Raw genomic sequence first — 15,541 nt, forward strand, 5'->3', positions numbered from 1 at the left:
TCCAAGAGGATAGTAGTGGGCAGAAGCATTTAGCTGGTGGTAGTCACAAACACAGAATTTGACTGCCAGTTTTAATCTGCCTCTGGAGCAGCTAGAGTGTGAGAGACATTCGACAAATGAGCAACTACATCAGAGCCAGATGAAGGCCTAAAACATGGGCTGCTCTTAGTACATATCCCCACACGCCATAGGAAAGGAACAGATAACAGTGCAGCTCCAGAGGTTGCGGGAGGGAACACTACAATGGCTCTCTCTAAAAAATTCAAGGATGTCAAGAAATTCTGGTTCAGAGACTATTGTGGAAAAAGAAATACATCTGTGAGGTACATTGATGCTGCTGCTGCTGTCTATTCATACGAAATGAAAGAATGAGTGACTCTTGTTTAACAAGGCAGTTCTGGGTTTTTTATGTAGGATACAGAATAGGTATTAGGAGAAAATGGGCTTTGAGGGCAGCACAAAAAGCTATTTCAAAACAGAGACCATTCCCATTTCACCTTGTCACTCATTTATGGGGAAAAAAGGCATTATTTGTAATATATTATTTTGATTCTTAAACTGGATTATCATCCAGGCTGAGGACTGAATATAGCCCTGATGGTTTAAGTAAATAAATGTGAAAGGCTAAAATAGTGGCCAGTATGAGGCAGAGAGGCACACTTACATCATACCAGTGAGGAAGCACTGGGGAGGTACAGTATCTCCAGGAAGAGAACAACTGAACAGCTATGAGTTGCTTGGAAAAGGTGTGTTCAGTTACCCACAAAGAAAACACCTTGGAGAATTCACAGGCTGCAGTGATGGGGCTGTGTCAACAGCTAATATACAAAGCAGCTCCTAGGTTATAGATATCCTGGGCGATGATAAACATGCATCGATGGGTCTGTGTGAAAAAGAGATATAAAAAGGGCCCATTGATTCAAATATAACAATCTTATTTGCACTTTTGCCCAGAATTGAAATAAAACCTGAAGTACTCCCTTTAGTAGATATTCAAACAGCTTGGCTACCTTTCGTATTAATTTTTCTAAATTCCTGTGAATTTTTGTACTTCCCCATTTCTTCCTAAGCAGCAACAACATTGCTGCAACAATGGCTTTAGAGCACTTCCTGTTCGTTTTGAAAGAAGAAACGTCATGAACCTGGCAAAAAAAGTCTATTCCTGATGCTTCTTCTAAATACTCAGATCCAGAGAGTGCAATGCCCTGAGACTGTACAAACAAAACAGGCATTTTCAGAGGCACTGAAGGAAGCTGTTGACAAAAGGCTACTCCTGTGTGTTTTTGCAAAATCAAGTAACAAAGAAGGAGTTTGCCTGATATGGGGAAAGTTCAAATAAGCATCAGAAACTGTAAAAGTCATGCTTAATCCCCAAGCAGTTTTTGTCTGTGGGACTTTCTTAGACACACACATTTGCCTGGAACATACTTAAACAAGTCTTCATTTTTGTAATTATGTCTATACTACTTTAAAAGGCACAGGCTCCACTGCAGTAAGTAGAAACGACAACAGTTGCAAGGAGAATTACAGCATAGTGCTCTGTGCCAGTCAGGCTCTGAGTCAATGGTGAATCTTCCCCTGTTGTGTAAAATTCAATACTGAATTCTTTTACAGGAATGAAACAAAAAGGGCACTACAGCTATACTGAGATCTCAGCTTCTGCTAACAGAATTGATAAGCAGCTAACATGGATAGCTATTTAAAAACAGAACCTTATGAAGCAGAGTCATTTTATTATCTACTATTCAGGAAAAGTACAGGGTTTGTCCCAAGCTCAGGAAAAAAGAAAGAAAAAAGTTCACACTTCAGAGCTGGTAACAGAAATCAATGCAACTTGGTCACAGGAGGAATCCTACAACAGTCTTTGAAAGCTGCGGAATACAAATGGAAGGAAACACATAAAATCTGAAAAGTATTATAAAAGGCATGAGGCAAAGATCTAAGCAACAAATACTTGCAAACTCCAGTAGTGTTATTCAATTGAGACTCACATACCTGAGCCAAATAATCTTCCTTAAAAAGATGTTGCAGTACTGTAAATAGCATGTGGTCTGCTATAACCTTTCAGCATTTCCCTGTCTTCTTAATTAAGCCAGTATTCAAAGGCAACACAGAACAGCTCAGAAAGCGTCTGTCCACATGCCACCTTTACCCTTTTCTTGTTTCTCTGCAGTAAAAGTCTACATGTCCAGTGACAGGACAAGCAGCAGTGAGCACAAACTGAAATAAAGGACATTTAATTTAAACATAAGTTAAAAAAAAATAAATATGTAAGGGTAATTGTGAACACACAATTGACATACATAGCCCATAGAGGCTGCAGAATCTCCATCCCTGGAGATACTCAATCCTAGCTGTCCACTGCCTTGAGCAACCTGCAGGTGGCCGGGCTGGACACTCTAGGAGTGCCTGCCAGCCTCAGCTGTTCTGTGGCAAGTCAGTACAAACTGGCCAGCCTCCAGGAGCAGCCTTTCACAGCTCCCCTGCTATAACCCACTTCCATATCAGCCTTTTTCCTCACTGAAGATCATACAGCGGACCTCATCTCTACCAGGAATACCTCCTATTTATCCATTATTCATGTTCCCACCTATGTTGTTCAAGAACTGCTTAGGTCTTAGCATCTAGTTGTCTAGCATCATCTAGCCTCTACATTTCCTCAAATAGTGAACACAACCAATCACATACGTACTTTGTAGTAAATGGTGCTTAAAGTACTGGAGAACTGGGGCCACTCAAAAATAAATAAATAAATAACATAAGCTGGCTCTGCCATTCCTTGATCCTTTTCTTTCTTCCCATTCACTCCCCACATTTGAATACTTCTTCCAACCTATCTTTGGGCCTGCTCTCACTCTGCTAACAGGCAAACATTTAATTATTATGACCCACCTTCTCTCCCACCTCTTATTCCCCTTGTCCTTGTATTTCCTCCTACATTCAGTCTCATTTATCTCTAAAATTTTCCAAGGGCTAAACCACAATTTGCCCTCACAAACTAATGCATTCCTAAAACATTATGATCTGCATATGGGCAAAAGTTCATACAAAAGCAGGTAAATGTTCAACCTTTGCACACAGGAAACTAAAAGAGAAGCTCTCGGCTCTGTGAAATAAAGACCTGTGAAGCAAATGTGGATGTAGGCTGAACACAGGGTTGGGTCTCTGCAGGTTATACCTTTAAGACTGATTTTTCTGCCATTACCTTCATCTAGGAGCTGTGCTCCTGTGAGCATTGGTCCACATCAACGTACAGCCCTGGCAACTGTGATTTTCATCTCTCCTCATTTCCACTGCATCCATTATTAGTTTCATTTCTCTTCAGTCTCTTTTCATTTCATCTTAAGCTGTCCTCTACGCAGCATCTCCCTTGTTCTTTGGTTCATCTCACTTCACACACATCACATACTTGTGTATTCCTTCATTCCAGCATGTGCTTGTATACTTCTTTTGAGGGGAGGTGGAGTGGAATACAACACATACTTGTTTACACTTGCTTTCCATATGTTATTGCGAGTAACAGACACAAGGCCTCAGATAATTTTCCTATGTTAACAATATCCATCAGTATAGTAGTCTGAATCATAAAAGCTCTCAACAAGTTAATAACTCTTTTTGTGTCTCAGTCATTACAACTGAACTTGAATTTTGCAGCCAAAGGAGATCATGGTCAAACGCATGACCTCATCATTAAAAACTTCCCAGCTTTTTTTTCTCAAATTTTTCTCAAATCCCAGATTTGAGATGTCTCCCTAAATCCTTTGTTATATATGGGCTATGTCATCCACTGTCTTATTCTTACTACAGAACCAGAGTTACATTCCTCTCTTGTATCTTGCACTTTAGGATTAGACTCAGGAAAAGTAGCAGTTAGAAATAGAAAGCTGAGACCTAGAGACCAAACTTTATATAAATAGTAACAATGGAAAAATAGAAATGCCTAACAGTATGTTCTGATAGGGTCATCAAAGCCCCAAAACAATGCTTTAAGTGACACCTCTTTACTTTATTGGAACTCAAGAGAATGGTGGCTCAAACATTTAAAAGTCTTTATAAAATCCTTTACATAAAATGACTTTCACAGATAGTTCATAAAAACTCTCATTCTTTGAAGTAGTTATAGCAAATGGCTTCTTCAGAGTAAGGTACTTAGAAGCATTAACAACTCTGCCTTCCAAATGTTCATGTGGTAAGTAAATATTATTACAGGCCCCATTATACAAATGATGCACCTGAGACAGACAAGTTGTATGATCTGCCCATGACTGCAAGGACTGGAATACCAATGTCAAACAATAAAAATAGCTTCTTGTGTATGGTTCAGATGAGCAATATCATCTTTGCCTTCACATGTCTACTCACTAAAAATACTGTGGATTTGCGCACATTTGTTTTTTTCTACATCTTACCTTACGACACTGACTCACATGAATTAATCTCTCTTTTATACTCTGCTCATTGACTAAATAATGAAATGTCTAAAAGTATAAAGACATTCAAGGATCAACGTCCACAGAATTGGCATTTGGGTAGGTACAACACAGCACAAAATCGTACAAATAGAAACTCAAAAAGTTCAGGATTTCAGTGACTTGAGCAAGATCAAGCAATAAGCACGTTCCCAAGCTACAAACTGATCTTCTTAATTAACTGGCAAATAAGGCAAAATTGTCCAGGAAGCCCTAACTGCAAGTTTACAGCAGATCAATTGGAACACTTGATCCTATTTGTCAAACTGCAGTCCTTTGGTAAAGCTTTTATTTTGTGCTTGGTTTAGAATCAAAAGGAGTAAAAGCTCCACTATTCTACTGCAGTTCATTCTTCTCCTAGTATATAAGCAACCCAATTGCTTAAGCAAGACATGATAATGCATGAACTAATAATGAACACATCTCCCTTTCCCCATATCAGTACTTCAGACTACTCACAGTCATCTAAACTCTCCAAAATCTGACCTTTTCAATCACCAATGTGAATGAAGCAGGGCTTGTTTTGAAGTCCCTTGCAATCACCCCCTCTCCCACAACAACATCAAGTCAAGTAAAATGTATTAAAGCACAGAATACAATGACCATTTGCTATACGCTTACAGATAAATAAGACAGAAAAGATTTTTCCTACTGGTCCTGAAGTTACATCCAAAAGGATATGCAAAAGCCTCAATAAACTGCCACATTCAGACAGAACAGTAAAGCACTCCACTCTTACCTGGACAGCACTCTATTTAAAGTCATGCAAATACATTTACCTGGGTAAATGAAGGTTAAAGATTTTAAGTCATCAAGGATGCATTGTGTCAGAATGTCAAGACTGCTTTGTAAGAAGGCTTTTATCATGAAGTTGCGCAGTGTTTCTTACCTAAACTAAAATACGGTTAGACAACTGAGAAATATGCTGCAACTGAAGACAAGTTCCAAGCTGCCCTCTCCTGCACTGTCTTTTGGACCAACGCTCAAAACGTTACAGAGGCTTACGAACAGAAACAAAATAGTAAATGACGCACTGGGAAGGAAAATTATTCCTCAACTATCCATGTCCTCCTGTTGGAATAACCAATGCTTTTAATTAAAAAGTTTTCAAGAAATTTCACAGCCCAGCACAAAAGTTACAGAAATCACTTGAGAGAAAAAGCTATTAAGAAGTAGGAGAAAATACCGTGTTTTGACTTTGGCAGGCAACATCCATGGGCGTGTTCATAATTCTAATCAGCTTGGTGAAAAAGCACAGCATCCTGACTGATAATCCGAATTTTAAACTTACACTCAAAATACTAACAGCCAGCTAGCAAGGGCTTGAAGGAAATGTAGTATTTTAGGGTATTTGTCCCCAAAGGAACTTTTGTTAATCCACATGATCTCATTAACTGGTCAAAAAAAGACAAATTTCTGCTCCCTGAATTGCACAGACCTCAGAGACCGCGAAAGGGTCAAAGCATTCACAGACAGGACTTATGTTTAGGCATGGTAGGTAGCTCAGAGAGCACTCAAGGAAAGCGAAGCACCTTTCAAAGCATGACACTCAAGCCCACAGACATGAGGATAGCTGGCACTGCTTAAGTGCAATAGGAATTTCAGACTGTTTGTTCCCTTACCTTCACACTACTGCACACAGCTCAAAGCAGTGACAGAAACTTCATAAAAACATTTAAAAAAAAACCCTCTCACCCCACAGGCATTAAGTACACGTATGTTTCCTTCTACTTCTGTCAGACTCTATTTGTTAACTTCTTCAAAGACAGAAGGGGCTGCTTTGGGGAGGAGTGGGTTCTCACTCCTTTCAGGCTTTGGTAAAACCTTCAGAAACTCCATTTATCTCTACAGCAGAGCAGCTGTGGTAATACTCTTGCTCAGCTTTCCTAGCAAGCAAGGAGTACTAAGGATACTGATTTGTTGCTGGAATATGGACACCTTGTGCTAAAATGTACTACAGTTCAAATCAGCAAAAACCTCTTCATCCTTTTAACTGAATTATGCTATTTCAAACTTCAGCCACTGATTTGTCTTCCATCAGTTTCCTCCATATTTCCATTCATGCTTAGTGGCACGCTTCTATACTAATGTTCACAAACAATGTATTGGGATGGTTATGCTAAATTAGTTGCTTAAATTTATTTTTCAATATGGTAGGTAGAATAAAACAGGACTAGAATTATTCTTCCACAAATCCTCTCAGGGAGCTAACAAACCTTCCCTTGCCCTCTCTGCTCTTACGAAGCTTAAGAGTTTCATAAGCTGGTTAGATGGAGTCAGATGTACACACAAAATGGTAAGAGCTGTCTTGGCAGTCTTCAATGAATTCCCACCATCAGCACTTTCACATCCTCCAGCAAGCAAGCAAGCCAGCCAAGGAGTTTCATAAGAGCAACTCACAAAAGTTAATTAATACATTTAAGAAATTAACTGAAGCTTTCACCATTCATGTTGCAGCATCTTGCAAGAGTCTAAACCCCTCACCTCCAGATTCAAGCAACAAAAAGCAGCTTTTCACACAAAGCTGTTATCAACAGACAACTGTATAAAAAGGCGTTTAAAATGTACACAAGCAGAGAAATAGAATTATATTTCACCACTCACTATGATGAATTTTGCTATAAAGTCTGGAAGTCTAGCACAACAGGAGAGTTAATCCACAAAGTTGAAAGAACAGTACTGGTTTTTTGTACTAACCCTATTTAAAAATCTCTTCTAGCACAGGTCACAGATGAGTTCTGTACTAACAGTCTCCCTGAAGTTAATAATCAGAACGTGCTACTTCCCCTAGCTGTAAAAGACAGAGTGAAAAGAAGCAAGGCAAGAACTGAAACTTCAGCCAAAATCCAGAACATCACAAACATGTTTTCCTTTTGTTACTGGTGGTGAAAGAGTACTTTCCTTGTCCTCCTTACCTGCAAAAACACTCTATTACTACAATTTGGACAGGTAACTGAGTGAAATTAACATATCCCAAGTGGTCTCCTCACCTTAGATACACAAACTGAAGTCAGAAACCAAAAGACAGGGTAAGTTATTTTTATACAGCTCTTCAACAGATTTTGATAAGAGATTGATCAGTACTGCCAAAGTAGTAGAAGCTCGCAGAGGACCTGGTCTCCCTATCATGTAAACTGGAGTCTTCTGCTCAATACAGTAATGGAAAGAAGATAATGGGGCATGGGAGCTCTGTGGCAATGTCTGCAGCCTTCCGCCTGTGCAGTGCTTCCAGGTAGGGGCAGTTCTGGTGGCAGCATAGCTCAGACACAAAACACCTGCTCCACATCTCTTTCTGGAGATGCTATCTGTCAGTCCCACAATCCAACCTTACTCTAGCTCTTTAAGCACAGAAGTACTCAGTCTAGGAAGTGAGCAGGTGATGCCTGTGCAAAAGATGGGATTAAACTAGCATTTAAAATATGAGGTGTAAAACAATGCCTTCAGGAAGCTGCAGATGCCTGCTGTGAACCCATATGGGGTGAAATTTCATCCCTTAAATAAAGACATCTCCCATGGGGGACACAGTATGGACTGCCCATTTACACATTTCTTTTTTTGACTTTCATTGGAATATTTTTTCCATGTACATGGTTATATGAAAAATACCATTGAGTGCCAGTGTGACTGCTCCAGTTACTGAATGACTACTTTGTTTTCGGTGGGGAGACATTTAATGACAGGGTGTTTAAGGTGACTGTGTTGTGTTCTCACAAGGTAACAGAAAAATGAAGCACAGTCTTTTGTGTATTTCTGCCTGATGTAACTCAGGAAGTTCCTTCTTATGAACACAAAATATTCAGTAATATTTTGGTAAATATTTTAAATGAAAATTTCTTTATCTTGCTTTATAAATATTTTCAATGGCAATCTGGATATTTTACTGCTTCCCACTTCCCTTTTAAGAGTGTTTATTAAACCACAAACTGTAACACGATGCCACTGAATTCAATGGCAAATGACTCAAGGAGTTCACACATAGCTGGCTTGATCCTTTTATTTAGAATTTCAATGATACACATTTTAAATGTATATTAACCAAAGTACACTGATCAAAGACTACTGGCAAAGAATTTCTCTTCACCTTTTCCTTATTTTCCTCATGCTCAAACACCCCAGGTTGTTTATCTTCATTTATGAATTCTTAATAAATACTTATGCTGCAGGCTTTTCAGAGCAGGTAATATTTTATTACTAGTCTGAGTGTTACATATCGATTTGGTGTTCTAATCTCAGGTCTTTAAATATTGCTTTAATATAAATTCAATAACAATGATGACAATGGAGAGAACGTTTCTGGGACTTTGGGCTATGGACTGATCCAGACTGAAGTTCAGGTGTGAATGCAAACTTTGGAGAAGTCTGAGGTTCACTTCAGGGAGAACTGAAGGACACTCCTTTCTAATGAAACACTCAGGGGTTGTTTGTAGCTCACAGTGACATTTCACCATTACCACACACAGCATGCCTGTCATTAATTTTTGAAGGAGTGTAACTGAACTATGAACTCATTTTACTGATCTTCCAAACTATCACTGGTCAAATTTAAAGAACAAAATAAACACAATCTGTGAGGTTGCTGCCTTTTCATAATTTCATACAGTCATTTCCCCAAAAGTGTATCCTTAGTAAAATATGATCTACATGGTCAATTCTGCAACAAAAAACTACTGAGGTCAAACTTACTAATCAGGCAAGAGCTTTATTTTTGTGACAAAAATTGTACCTGAAGATAGTAAAAACCAATCACCATGTAAGGAGGTTCCTGTAAGGTAACTTCCTAAGTTACCACACCAAATGCAACTCTGTGCATTCTCCCTCAGTGTAGAGTTTACTTCCTAGTTCCTCCAATAATGTTGTGTTTAAATATTTAATGCAAATTTTGAAAAACCTAACAGGCATTCAGCTTTAAAGAGCTAATGTAAGACATTTCTCACGTAGCTTCCACCCCCTTCAGCTCTCTAAATGCAATTCAGAAAGCTTCAGACACAAAATTTCATTCAGACATGCTGAATTGTTGTTTTCAGTCACTGAAAGTTTTTTCTAGTCTTTGGCCAAAACTCTGCAGCTTTATTCTGCTGGCTCCATGGTGCTATTAAGTATATTTCACAATGACTATCATCTTAATGATACCCCAAAGAGCAGAGACTATGACATATCAGAAGGAGGTGAGAGAAAAGGTGACCATCCCAGTTAGCTAATATGTACCAACTAGGTTTCTGGTCGGCTCAAATGTCATTTATTCCAGGAACTCTCCTCTAAACAGAATATGGAAACGCAAAGTACACAGTAAATATCTCTGATCTCTGAAAAGAGCACTTGTCAAGAGCAAGTAAGGGTTACCAAATACACATCCACGTGGTACTATGTTATAAGCACAGCTGAGAGGAAGGACGTGGTTAACAGGACCCTACCAAAAGATTACTTATCACTCTCTCCACAGACCCTCACCTACACATCTTAAGAGCAAAAGTTCATCTCCTCTAGCACACAGCAAAGCACTTAGTCCTCCCAATCAGACAGCAAGTGGGTTTTTTTCGGGTTTTTTTTATTTTATATATAATTTCACCCACACCTCCATACACAGACTGATGGTACCGGTAAAATACTACAGTAACAGAGTTGTTGCAGGTACCTCCATGTTACACATACCTCCATCTGGCTGCAAAATAAATAAATTAATAAACAGAAGGGCTGAGATTTCCCCCTTCCACAGGGACATGGGCACTGGCCACTCTCTCCAGCCCAAGAGACAAAAAGAAGCTCAAGAAAATGCACCTTCAAGAAGACAACAGTATGACAGGATTGACTGCAAACGCACCTTCTGCACTTGTCATTGATTCTTTTTGCATCTATCACAACGTAATGTTGCAGTATGGTCTGAAGTACCTCTTACATTGGTTCCCATCAAATTGTTGTAATCAAACTCAGAGCAGAATACATCTCAATATCTATCCTCTTCCTACCTACTCAAGTGATATTTTACTCCAGGAGGTGTCCCAGGGGGCTTTGCAGCAGAAGGGAGAGAAATGGGATTTGTCATAAGAAAAAAAGAGAAGTTGAAGAGTTTTATCCAAAATTCTACACTCTCTCTACATCTGCCACTGCCCTTACTTACCTGAAGAATAAATGAAATAGTAAATTTGATGGCACTTAATCTAGTTATTTTGACTGCTCTTACTGCAGAAGCCTACAGTATCAGTTCATACAACCCACAACAACTCTGGAAAAAAGACAACCCTGCTTACCTTTCATCCCAAACTTAGAGTGCCTTCCAAACTTCAGGATAATGAGCATTATTACTAAGCCAGTGCACACCAGTGCTGCAATTCCCACCACAACATACACCTAAAAAAAGAGGACACAAACAGATCTGCTCATTTTGTTCTCATGAGCTACTTTCTAAGACGTTCAGCACACATTCACATTAATGCACTTCAGTAAAGAAATTAATTTCAACATTTACACTTAGGTTAAAGAGTACAGAAAAGAGCCACTTGTTGAGGTTTCTTCTATCCTGAAGAGAACAGAGATTCAGACACCTCTGAGAACAATTTTTCAACACTCAACACATTCAAGTCAGGTCAGAGGGAATGCACATCACCCCTTTCCCTTAGAGCAGAGTAGCATGTCATAAAAAAATGCATAAGAAAACCACATAGTAAAAAATTTTTTACTGTGAGGTTGGCTGAACACTGGTACAGATTGTCCGGAGTGGCTGTGGAGTCTCCATCCCTGGTGATATCAAAAACAGAAGTGGATGCAACCCTGAGCAACCATGCTGGCCCTGTTTTAAGCAGGATGGATTGGACCAGAGGGTTTCCAGAGGTCCCTTCCAACATCAGACATTCATTGATTCTGTTATCAGGCAAGACTAGGATCCCTCCCAGCTTTTTAGCACAGTGTCCCAATTCATAATCTGCTCTCTGGTTCACTAACACACATGCTCTCCATTGCCTACTGTTTTACGGAGTCAATGATGCAGGAATGTGCAATATCAAACAGAGTAGCCAACTGTTTCAAAAAGTTCAGCTCACGAGAGCATGAGAGGCAAGGCAGCAAAGAAGGAGACCCACCAATTCAGCTACTTACACTAATCTACTGCAAATTATTTGATCAAAAACCTACAGGAAATTATGTTTTAAAAACATACAATTAGAAACTGAAAGTTCATTGCAGCACATCCTCACTGTAAGGAGGAGCTGACTTCAGGACTGGAATTCAACAATCTTCAGATTACCTTGGATGTCTGTTTCGTAAATAGTTGCTCTCCTCGGCTAAAAACAGAAGCAAAGTCTTAGGCTTAAAAATTAGTTGTTTGGAAAAGCATGAAACTAGTAATTTTACTTGGACTGAAGTGTGATTCACTCTTTCAAAAAATGGGGGGAGGACAGGAGTGGGTACCAAAGATTTTCTTGTTTTTCCGAGTGTTGATCACAACGCAGTAATGCCTCCAGTGTTCTGGTAGCTCAGAGTCCTATTACAATCTCCACAGTTTTGGAAGCCGTATAGCCGGAAAGTCCATGGAGATTACAGATCAGGAAACAATGTATATACTTACAGTGATGCTATCTTCATTCTCTTTGTTGGAAACATCTGTAGAAGTGATTTGATTACTGTTATTTGTGGTGTCTCCAAGATCATTAGGCGTGGTTTCATACTCTTAGGAAAGGAAAAAAAGGTTGCTTTTACGATTTCATAACCTTAAGAGGGGAAAGGATTGTCTTTATTATTCCTGCTCTGTGAGATGGTAAGGCCGCTAATAACTCTCAGGATTCTGAGCTCTTTGGAAACAACATGTAATTACTAATGTAGCTGGAACATTTTGGGGGTGGATCCCTGTGGCAGATAATTGAACAAATGTGTTGTGATTGACAGACTTGAAAGGAGAAGTGATCTACACCATAATGTGTATCTCTACTGGAAAAAGTAGAGATAAATAAAAACTCCATCCATAAAGTTATTTTTATGCAGTTCTTACTTCCTATGAAAAACGAAAGACTGCCCTCTACACTGAACTCTTCCAGCCTTGTATTCAGCCTCAGCCTCAGAAATTAGCTTGGGGACTTTTGTTTAGCTGAGAAGAACTTGGCAGATGAGGTCTGAGCTGGTTTTATTACTATCAAATGTGAAATAGCTTTTTTACTTCATTTAAAAAAAATACTGTTGTGTGCACAAAGGTTACAGTTTAGCATCATAAAGTGTTATACAAGTAAACCTTTAAAATATTATGCGTCTGAGATGTTATGAAGATATTTTATTAATTTGGTTTATCAAAATAATTCCACTGACAGGTCTGCAAGAAAGCTATTCCATAAAAAATGAACCTGGCTTAATTATATATATTTTTTTTAAAATTGAACATATATTTACAGTTCATGATTTCTTGTACAAACTATTCAAATTAGATAAAAAGAATTAAATAGTATACACATGAACTTAAGAGAAATGTGTATCAAAATAAAATTTTAAAATGCATATATTTGATGGTTACATCTGGGAATACACATAACATTTCGCTTCTACAACTGTAATGTGTGCAAAGAAAGAAACAAACAAGGGCAATAACTATATCTATTACAAAATGCACCCCAGCATTGTAATTTAAATTTGCAATTAATTGCACATTTCTTTACATGTTTCTTTCAAAATCAGTGCCATAAGCCTACAGGTGAAATTTTAACTGCAAAAGAAGAGCACAGAGGCATAGCTTTCACCAACTACAGAGGCAGGAACTCCTCTGACCACAGAGCTCCTGCTCAGCAAGGGGAAGGAGGGCCTGCACCTCAGTAGAGTTTGTCTCCTCTAGCTCCCAAGGCCAGTTTGGAGAGCTCAGCTGGCAATAGTAGTAACAAGTTACACTGGGCTTTTGATCTTCATGCATGCACAAGCACATCTGCTTTCTGCAAAGCACTCAGCAAGCTGCAGATTTTTTGTTATATGAAGTTATGCAGCTACTTCTGGCTACAGTCAGTACAGTCAGGTTGTCTAATCAGCTCATGTCTATTTTGGCTCTGCACCATGCATGCCAAAGGACAGGGCTCTTTCAAGCCAAAATAAGTATTAAGTATACAGAGGTTTTTTGAGAAACAAAATTTAATTTCCTGGTCTTTTTACCATTTGAATTCTTTGACTCAGCACTGCATCTCTACGTGTACAGCTTCCAATGCAGCAAGGTTTGAACAGTAGCAAGAGGCAAATGAACAGCACTCCTTACCCCACGCAGCACAAACTCTGCCTGAATGGCTCACCTGCACAAGCAGCCTGGACACTTGACAAGGTGCTGCGCAGACCATCTGCCACCATGACTACATGCTTTGCCACAGCAATGGAGGAGACTTCTGCTTCATTCATTTGCAGGCAGAGCCCACTTTATAACAAGTATCTCAGCCCACAAGACTGGGCTTCTTTTACAATTAGCTGGGAGTATCTTCACAGAGATACTTTGATCAACTCTATATTTATTGTAGCTTTGTAAGACTAATATATAAAACAAATATTTTAGAGCTTTCACTGCTCTGGCTCTGTAATATAAACTTTGAAGAGGGAAACTTTTTTCTCTTAATTTTACCCATAAACAGTGATGGGCAAAAGCCGATGCTATTTGCAGTTCTGTTTATGCTCATGTATGTACTAAGCTACTGGAAATCACACCCTCAAGAACTCACGAGAACTATGCAGTGTTTCAGGTCTGGTCTGTGAATCCTCTGAATGCACTTTTATATTAAAATGGGCAAGAGCTAAAGTAGGCCATGTCGGTACGCTGGTATTGCATTGCAATTCGCCACTGCGTAACCATGAAGCGCTTGCATTTGAACTAGTGCCAGATCATCAAAGCCTCTTGACATGGGTGAGCCAGGCAAGGAAAACACACGCAATAGCTCTCCAGCCAAAACTGGGTGATTCTGACTTAAACAGATTCTTGTTCATTTCACTATGAAATCCGACATAGACACCAAGCCCTCTGATACAGACAGGATCATGCCTCTTGACTCAGGCAACGTGGGATTTGTATCGCTTCAGGGCCAGGTTCTCTGCTGCCACGCACAGGCTCTCGCGCAGCCACTGGTGACTAGACCATCTCAGCTGAGGCTGGGCAGTATTTTGAAGCCATTTCACAAACAAGGTGCGTGGCAGCTGGGATAGAGATGACAGCACAGTCACACCAGCACCTGGGGATGACTGCACAGTCCTCTGAGCAGCTGGCTGATGTGGGGCATGCTGTCTCTCTTGTGTTCACAACCACATCAGAAGAAGCAGCATGGCACAAAGACATTAACTCAGAGCTGAAGAAGCTGGCTTTGCATTTGATTTCCTGCTCAGCCCTGGGTGAGTCGCTTTATTTCTCTCAGTTACTTCCCAGATGGGGCCAGGACAGTGTCCCCTCTGTGCCTTTTCCAAGAGATGCTTCAGAGGTGAGCTGGAGGCACCAGCAACTGCTCTGCACTCACAGCAGGCAGTGCCCCGTGCAGCCAGGACTCCCCACAGCAAACACAGCACCACACAGCCTGCTGCAACCTCACCCATTCTTCTGTTTCCCACTGTACGCTCAACACAATGGAAAAACACTTGGAAATCAGCTCACACGGAGCACCAGACAGAAGGTCAGCAAACCCAGCTATGAAGGGCTTTGCTCTGCACAGAGGGGTACTTGACGTCAGGGTCCCCTGCCCTCCATCACCTCCGCCTCAGTCTCCTCACAGCCTGGCCCTGCCCGGCTATGGCCCCTGCTGAACCAGGCCCACCCGCGGGCTTGTGGCCTGGCCTTGGCCCCAGGGCAGCTCAGTGCCTGGGGCTGTGTCTGTCCATGGGCCCCCCAGCTGCCCCGCACCTGGCTGGGCGGTGGGAGAGGCCTGGCTGCCAGGCCCTGCCCTGATGGGCCCCCGTGGGGACCCCCAGCCCTGCAGCACCCTGACACTTGCAGGGAAGCACCTTACAGCTCCCACTGACTTCACCCATAGTCAACAGACCGACACAGCAAGTCCCACTGCCCTGCAGGATCAAATCCTCTGCTGCTCCCTCGACCCTTTACATGAGGCACACTTGCTACACGATCAGCACAGGGCTCTGAAAAA

General features: G+C 40.5%; 1 protein-coding gene across 1 annotated transcript in view; it reads right to left on the reverse strand.

Moving 5' to 3' along the window:
* The window catches only part of NTRK2 (neurotrophic receptor tyrosine kinase 2), a 208,486-nt gene that overhangs the window by 138,714 nt on the left and 54,231 nt on the right, over positions 1-15,541 (reverse strand). Inside the window, exons 10-11 of the mRNA XM_037374196.1 lie at positions 12,028-12,128; positions 10,715-10,814 (exon numbers count right to left, since the gene is read on the reverse strand). Coding sequence (XP_037230093.1) covers positions 10,715-10,814; positions 12,028-12,128 — 201 coding nt within the window. The remainder of the gene's footprint in view (positions 1-10,714; positions 10,815-12,027; positions 12,129-15,541) is intronic.

The sequence above is a fragment of the Falco rusticolus genome, chromosome Z (assembly GCF_015220075.1).
Source record: "Falco rusticolus isolate bFalRus1 chromosome Z, bFalRus1.pri, whole genome shotgun sequence".
NCBI lineage: Eukaryota > Metazoa > Chordata > Aves > Falconiformes > Falconidae > Falco > Falco rusticolus.